Here is a 9,175-nt window from a genome sequence, read left to right on the forward strand (position 1 = left end):
ACACGCAGAACCCGGAATTGAGATTCAAATTAAATTTACCATTTTTTTTTTTTTTTTTTAATTGACGATTTTATTTTACCATCAATAAGTAAACAACAGAAATTACACGTATGTCCTGGAAGGTCGTTCGATTAATTTATTTAAGTACTAAAAGTATTGATATCTTTAAGCTGTGTATATCCTTCGAAAAAGTCATTTTTAATGGGAAAATATGCTTTTTATTCTGATTTTCATCATTTATCTTTTTAATAAGTCCTAATACTTTTAATAATTTCTAATACTTTTTTAAAAAGTTTTTCAGAATTTTAATAATTTTTAATATTTTTAAATAGATTTAATAAGTTTTAATACTTTTTTAATATATTTTTTTATATCTTTGCACAAATATTTTAAAAAATATTAAAAGTATAAAACATTGTTAAAATCATTAAAAAGTATTAAATATTAATTTAATACTTTTTAATGATTTTAACAATGTTTTATACTTTTAATACTTTTTAAAATATTTGTGCAAAGATATTTCTATTAAATCAACTTCGTACATCGTGTTTATTCCGTATGAGAAATAAATATATAGTTTGTTTTTGTTGTTTCTTTTTTTTATGCATTCTTCCATTAAAAAATATGACTCTGAGAGGAAGTCAATTTAAAATAAGTGTTTATTTTATTTTATTTCATTTGGTTTACATTTGGAAACGAATAACAATTTAGAGACATTAGATAGTATGCCAAATTCGCTCCTTTCATAGGCCATCAGAAGTGGGTGCTTAATCCACACCTGGTCCAATGTGTGTATAGCAATATTATTCTGAATACATGTTCGCCTTTCGGCAGATCCCATTTCAGACAGTTTCCGTTCTTTTGATAAAATTTAGTTCCGAGAGTAGCATTTCGCCGAGGTCCTAGAGCATGAGACATAGCCAATTGCCGGTGCCTTCTGATAAAGTTGGCATTTTCGTATGGAGGAAGCGAACGTGAATCCACTGCAGCATTTTGTTTGAAGGCAGATATTGCCACAGGAAACAGGATTTCTGGTTCGATAGTCTGCGTTCAAAGGATGCATGCCAGGCCATTTGTGGTAGAGTCGACTGAAATGAGCACCGTGTAACGGAGTACCTGTTGTTTTTTATGGTAAGATAGAACAACATTTAATAGTCAAATAAACACACCAGGCTTCTTTAATCTCATTTAAACTCTACTTTTATAAACTTTTTGCAGTGATGAAAATAAAAGAAAGTATACTTACCGCGACCTATGCTGGAGTGTTGGGATTAATTTTACCCTAAAAAAAGAAAAGGTTCGATTCTCACAAGTGAGAATGTGGTAGTTCTGAAATCTAGCGACAGGCTTTGGGAGAAGGAACACGACAAATATATATAATATTTACAGCAATTTTACTGAGTGAGTAGAAATGGCATATAACCCAACAAGAAAAAGGTGAATGATCAGAAACAAGGAAGATTTTTAGGTTTGCGAAAATGTGCTTCGCGGGAACTTATCTGAGTGAAGAGTTTAAGTAACAGGTGCAGGTGCACGTGTGCATCACTCAATTCTGGCTCTTTTCATGTGGACGTAAATATTAGTGTTAGGACGGTTCATCAGAATCGGAATCGGGAATCGGAAAAATCGGTATCGGAATCGGAAAAATTGATGCCTATTTTCCGATGCCAAAATGATTCTTTTAATTGTCCTTTTTTATTTGATTAAAATCTTCCATTGCTGGTAATAATGTACAAATAATGAATATTTATTGATTTTAAACTACAAGTAAAGCTAAAATCGATAGATCATCCTCCACAAATGCATTTTGACGTTTAGGAAAATATCTGCACATTTAACATGTGTTTTTACGAAAATCGGGGGAAATAACAATCTTATAGTTAAATAATTAGAGATTTATAAAGAATCGGAATCGAAGTCGGTAATTGTATCGGAATCGGGAAAAATATTGGGATCGTCCCATCACTAGTAAATATATTCTGCTTCTTGGTCGTCCCAATGTAAGTGGATATTGGGGGATGAATAATGACTGTTTTGTTTCTGCCGTCAAGGCCCGCACAGAGGTAATCACTGTGCAATCTGAACTTGGACACAATTTAATGATATATAAGAGGACAGCTCAACAACAACTTATTTACATTGGACTTGAAAACGACCATGTTATAATCAGCTGAGAAGCAACCTCACGGTATTGTGTTCCATAGACAGTTCTAGGAAAGAAATTCTACTCATGGAATTTTCGCTTGGTCTCAGGCACAGTTAGCGAGTGGGGGGGGGTGTTGACGGTTGTTGTAGCTAGACGAGTATTTCTTGGGAAAGTTTTACAGGGGTGGGAGACATAGATTGGAGCTCAGTCGAGGGTAACATAGCGCGGATGCGCGGATGTAAATACATGCAAAGAGACATCACCGGTGGAGGGAAAAAAGGACTATAAAAAAGAGAAATAATAAATATTGTTGCTAAAAGAACAAGCGAGTTGGAGTTATTTTCTATTTCTTTGCCTTCGTCTCCTTTGCGACTGAAACTGGACACAACATAGGTTGGTTCCCGGACAACGTTACAATTTGGTATGGCTAGACTATCTAAATGGCCGACTCATTAGAAATTTATTCATATTAGATTTGAAGACGACCATGTTATATATGTTGTTGATGGTTGCTTCAGCTAGGCGATTATTTGGTACAAACGTTTTATCAGGGTGGATCATAGATTGGAGCTCAGTCGAGCACCTACCATAAAAATAACGATAGAGAAGAGATAGACTCTCAACGTCTTTTCTGTGAGAAACAGAAAGTAGGGAGACGAAAAGTTTCTTGACCACTAGATTTCGAAGACGGTTTTGTATAAAAGACAACAGCATTATTATTAAGGTGCTGCATATGCTGGAAAATATCGTATATTTATACGATATTTTCCAGCATATGCAGCACCTTATAGAAACACACAGAAGAATATTTGAGAAACCATTGAAATGGACGTGTGTTAAAACTGTTAATATATCAGTGTGATAAATGGTATACAAAACATTTTTTTACCTTTTGTGATTCGACTTTTGCAAATAAACCTGTATTGCTGATTTTCAGTTTTGCCTTTCCAAGTATTATATTGAGTTATCGCCCTTGCATAGTGGTCGGACAAATTTTGATTAAAACGGTTGAAACCCGTTTCAATTTTAATGTCATTGATGCTCCAATACCAAACGCCGTGTTCTTGTTCCAAAGCAAGCCATCTACCTTCTTTACCTGAAATATAGATTATATATATATATATATATATATATATATATATATATATATATATATATATATATATATATATTATGTTGATGCAAAAATAATGTTGTGTTTTGACGTTCAACTTCAAGTAAAAAAACTACATTATTTTTGCACCAACCTAATACACACACACACACACACACGCACGCACAAAACAGAACAAAAGAATAAGTAAATGATGTCAGCCGAACCTTTGCTTGAGAGACGCCTTGTCATTGGCGAATAGAAACATTAACCCGTGAGTAGGAATAACAATGAATCTGATTGCTTAGCTAGCTAGACTAAATATCATGTGTATCTGTTTAAAAAAAAAACATTCGGTAACACGAATTTCATACATTTTAGCCTGAAGATTCCCTCAGAGGATGGACCGTGGAAGTCTCTGTGTAGATTAATTGTCATAAATATATTTTCATAACTTACTGCCTCCCTCTACTTATGCATTGAACTCTGTTGAATTAAATACTGAACATCGGTACATAAATTATTATAACATTTTATGTGGATACATGAGCGGATTGAAATGAGCTGACATCAACTAAAAAACACAGTCTCAACAGAAGACGAAGGTGTGGACCTTAGCGTGTAGATGATCGATGGTGTCACACACACGCAGAGTACAACTTATATTTGCCAAATGTGTCAAAGTTTGTGCTTTTTATCATGGAGCTCACCATTATGCAATATATTAACTCTTCTAACGGTATAAATATACTGAGTGGTACCACTCTAGAGAGTCACTCGTAATACGTCATATCGTCATTAAGTACTACAACTCTGGTTCTTTTTTTAAATGTCTTGTTTTAAATGTAAATACCTTTTTTAAACTATGTTTGAGTCTTTATTAATGACCTTTCCGAGCCAAAACAAATCTGGCGACGAGAAACTCGAATTTATAAAAGGGATACCCACAGCATAGTACTATCACCAACAATAAGCCCGTTTTCAAACAAAAGGATAAATATGAACCTACATCATTATTTAAACACTGGCACTATCATACAACGGAAGGCATACTCAACTAACAAGGTAGTTTTCATTGGGCACTACAAAAAATCTTCTCATAAGTCCTTAAATAAATGATGTTAAAAAATCGCTTTTGTCGGAAGGAATGTAATAATTTTTATATGAGAACAAAGTACATTAAGGAAACGATGCATGTATCGATGGTGAAAGATTTGTTTAGGAAGTTTTCGTTTATCTTCTTATTTAAACTGTAAATGCAGGAAAAAAAATCAACGTTATTTTATTATATAGAGTGTTGTGGCGAATCATCCATACACAATATGTATAAATATACCAGGAGGTACCAGACTCACTCGCTATAGTTTTAAGTACTACAACACTCGTTTTTTTTTTAAGTACTACAACACTCGTTTTTTTTCTTTCTTTCTTTCTTTCTTTCCTTCTTTTTCAATTTTCACCGCAAACAACTCACAGTGACCCTTTGAAGTAGGGGCTACTATCGGGGGACATAAGTTGCAGGGATATTATAAAGGGAGATGAGCAGCAAGATGTCTGTTCACATTACGCTTGAACTTCTGCATGTCAGTACAATTGGGAAAGCAGAATCCCGGAAGGGAGATCCAAAGTCTAGCTGTTCTGGAGAAGAAACTATTGGAGTAGAAAGCCTTCTTACACCTAGAGATCTCTACTGTGAAGGGGTGGGATTTAGCTGCTTGTCGGGTTTGTCGGCGGTATTCACGTCGAGGTGATACAAGTGCTTGTAGTTCGTCAGAGTATTCGCTATTAAAATACTTGTAGAACAGGCAGAGGGATGCAATATTTCGTCGATGGAACAGAGGCTGAAGCTTAGATGACAGTTCAGGACCTATCAGGTTGGCGACTCTCTTTTGAACCCTATCCAGGAGTGAGAGACTAGTAGCAGATGCACCAGCCCAAATGTGACAACAATACTCCATACATAGGCGAATGGTGGCCTTATAGAGGTACAGGATACTTTCAGGCGTAAGAAGCTTTTTAGCACGGTAGAGAGAGTCGACCTTCTTCGCAACGGTCTTGACAATGCTCTCAATGTATCTGTTCCAACTTACGCTCCCTATGAACGTTAGGCCGAGGAGTTTAAAAGAAATACTTTCAGGTAATGTGTTTTTGGCCATTGCTATTGGTGGTAGAGAATGTTTCTTGTAATTATTGAAGGAAACAAGCTTAGTCTTGGCAGAATTGAATGTGACCATCGATTTGTGTCCCTATTCCACTACAGATTGGAGGTATTTCTATTATTTTGTCTTATTGTAAATAGCTTTTCTAAACTATATCCGTCTCCGAATCTTTCTTAGTGACCTTATTCGAATTTTTAAAAGCAATACCTACAACATAGTATTAACACAACAACAAATCAGTTGTCGAAATAAAAAGAAAAAGAATAAGCATACACCAGTATACATAATACACACTGAAATTATCTTACAACGGAGTGGTATACTCAACAAACAAAATAGTTTTTTTTTAACTGATACTACGAAAATGCTTCACATAAGTCATTCAACAAATGGTGTTAAAAAATTGCCTTTGTCGAACACCGCATAAAAATGTTCTCAAAACTCTACTAGAAAAACATTTATATTGAAATTAAGAAAAATCTCTAAGTAAGATCTTCTGTAATCAAATAGTTTTTCCTTCTTTAGAGAAAAAACGTAAAAATCAGTTCAACATACAGCATTCAACTGTAATTAGTAAAGGAAAATAATTTTTCCGAGTAAGTAAATTCCGTTCTTCTAAAAAGTAAAAACAAAAAGCTACAAATGGAGGATTTCAAGGTTATTATCATTCAGATTATAAAAGTCTAGATGGACAACACGAAAAAAAAAACAAGATATTATTTTAACTGGCACTACGAAAATACTTCACATAATTCCTTCAATAAATTAGTTTAAACATCGCTTTTGTGGGACACCGGATAAACAAAATAATGAGTTCACAAAACTGTACATGCAAAACATTTCGATTGAAACTAAGATAACAAATCAAATCAATTTTTTTTTTTCTCTCACGCAAAGAAAAAATGTAAACCTTGTTCATTGTACAGCATGAAACTAATTAGTAAAATTACGGCAGCTATTAGAAAATAAAGGAAAAAGTTTTTTTCCGAATAAGTAAATTCCGTTCTTGAAAAAATGTTTGTTTATCTGCAGATGAAGGATTCCAAAGCTATTATCATTCAGATGATGAAAGGCCAGAGAGAGCACCAGCATAAAACATAAGAAAGGCTGTTTCAACAAAGAGGACTACAAAAACATATCGAACAATAACTGAAAACTAAAGAAAGGTTGATCTAAAAACAAGTAAAAATGGAATAACGTTAACAAGAACGACAAAAAAAATGGAAGAACGGCTACAGAAAAAAAAGAAAAACAAGAATTACTTCTCAGAAACATGATCAACAATCCATCCACTGAGAGCAAAAATATTGAACACTATGGAAATCTTTACCTACGTACCCGATGAATACACACTTTGGTGCTTTCTTTAGAAGGTATGAAAACCTTTTTTAGCGTCGATTGCAAAGACTGGCCTGATGCGAAAAAGGTTCGACTACTTTTACGGAAGCTAGAAACTACTGAACGCAGCAAATTCGTCACCTATATTCCACCTAAAAATACAAATCTGCAGTTCACAAAAACCCTAAAGTTACTATCAAAATATTTCAATACTGTTTCATAAAAGGTGGAAATGTTTTAATTTTAGCTAAGCGACGCAATTAAAATTATCTAACGTTCTCATCATCTGTAAAAAAGCACTGTAATGACTTTAAACTAGCAGAATAGTCAACAGATTATTTTAACTGTATCATTTTCGCTCGGGGACTAGCGTCTGTAAAGAATGTCTAAATCAGATGAAGATCACGAGCTAAACTCAAAAGCGAACTTAATCTCGCTCTACAGAAACTTGTGGAAGATTTCCGAAGGGTTGTAAGTGTGAGAAGCAACTGTACACTAGGCTTGATCTTTTCATAATGAATTTACGTACTAGGAAGAGACGGAATAAACCAACTTTGAAGAAAACTCAAAAGTTAGGTTGCACCGTAACTGGCAATAAACTTATTTTATTACCGAATCTTTTTTACTATAAAACTTGAACGGTACAATTAAAAAAATTAAAAGTTTTCGTTTAAAAAAAAATGTCTGAGAATTTATTTGGGACAGACTGGAGGAACAGTTTTAACCTCTATTGATTGTTCAATAAATACTTTCTACCAGAAAGTCGGGAACTTGACATCGAATGCCGAGGATTTAATAGCTGAATTAAAATAAAACTTTCCCGAAGATTTTTTTTTCAGCTGGATGAGACAGATGAACTCAAATGAAGGCCAAATTCGACATAAAATAAAATGCACAATCCATTTTTAAAAGAAAGAAGATTTGTAAATACTCTTTAAAAGAGTGTTTAAAGGGCGCAAGGCACACCAACGGATGAAGTCTTGAAACAATTCTTGCAAGTGTATAGAATTACGTTGAATTCGAAAACTCGCGACGACGGTTTCATCTATTGAAACCATGTTGGCACGGAAGCTGGGATCAGTTTTTGATAAACTCTTTCCAAAACAATCAAAATTGCGTAAGATTACATACGTACCCAAAAGACGTTTAACCCTAGAGAGAAAGTTTTTTTGGGTTTTTTTCAAAAATGTTAAAAACAATACTTCATTTTGGGGATCGGGTACGATCATCAAGAGGATTGTCGATATGGTGCATAGTATGCAAGGTCCAAGATATACTCATAAACTCCACTAAAACTAGTTAAAAAACGTCTCTCAGATTATACTAGCGACGCATTACCCTTAGATGAAAAGCCGATCGACGCCATTTTTCAGGCGTTCGATCTCGACCAACGCCAACTAATACCAGAACAGTGATAGTCAGACAGAAAGAGAAAATTCACCGACCCACTAATTATCGACCAGATGTTGAAAAAATATTAACAGCTTTTTACCTTGCAAAAAGGCTTGAGGGAGGGACTCACCCACACGCAATATATGTACTCTCTTAATGGTATAAATATATCAAGTAGTACCACTCTAGAGACTCACTCGTAGTACACCATTGGGTGTGTCAGAAACTTTGTGAAAAATATTGAATAATTCGACCCCCTGTTTTTCCAAGCTTATAACTACTCGAAAAATGTAATTCAACCCCTAATTTATTTTCAATTAAAGGAGCAAGGACCAAGGTTTCATTAAAATAAAACAAACAAAAAAAAAACAACGAGATTAAAAAAAAAAAAAGGTTTTAAACTTCGGACTTTACAGGTAAATTTCTAAAAAACACTATTGTTTGTTTTAAATTTGAATATATTATTTATTGATCTTTTATCTTCAATTTGTGATATATAAAACTTTGGTGAGTAAATTAATTATTTACATTTTAATAGACATTTCAAAATGGGAGGCGTGAATTAAAAAAAACGTTTGTGTAAAATGTTATATTCGGTTTATTGGAAAGAGCATAAAATTTCATATTGACCCTGAAAATATCGTAAAAATAGAATCAATAGAAAAATTTTGATAGATTTTTAAAGTTTAAAAATTGAAAAATACTGAACTCGTAAAATTCAATTAATTTCATTACTGTTTTTTTTTTTAATAAAAAAATAATATTTCTATTACTTTTTATACAACTTTAATAGTTTATTTTGGAAGTATAACACATAAAGAAAATAAACAACCCACTTTTAAAAGAGAAATTACGAGTTTTTTTATATTTTATTCGCAGTTTCGTGTTAGGTGTGTCAAAAATTCATACAAAAATTCTGATACACCGAGTACACCATATTGGCAATAATTGCTATATGTCTGGTTTTCTATGTATTGTCTTGTTTTAAACAAAAAATAACTTTTCTAAACGATATAATTTATTTTTTTATACTCGTGAACATGCGCG

At 33.4% G+C, this 9,175-nt stretch overlaps 1 protein-coding gene across 1 annotated transcript in view; it reads right to left on the minus strand.

Annotated features, from left to right (window-relative positions):
* Window positions 1-652: 652 nt before the first annotated feature.
* The window catches only part of LOC145294242 (uncharacterized), a 12,986-nt gene continuing 4,463 nt past the window's right edge, over window positions 653-9,175 (minus strand). Inside the window, exons 3-4 of the mRNA XM_080141343.1 lie at window positions 3,036-3,242; window positions 653-1,116 (exon numbers count right to left, since the gene is read on the minus strand). Coding sequence (XP_079997469.1) covers window positions 872-1,116; window positions 3,036-3,242 — 452 coding nt within the window. The 3' untranslated portion in view covers window positions 653-871. The remainder of the gene's footprint in view (window positions 1,117-3,035; window positions 3,243-9,175) is intronic.

The sequence above is a fragment of the Euprymna scolopes genome, chromosome 15, assembly GCF_053919585.1.
Source record: "Euprymna scolopes isolate OS-2025 chromosome 15, ASM5391958v1, whole genome shotgun sequence".
NCBI lineage: Eukaryota > Metazoa > Mollusca > Cephalopoda > Sepiida > Sepiolidae > Euprymna > Euprymna scolopes.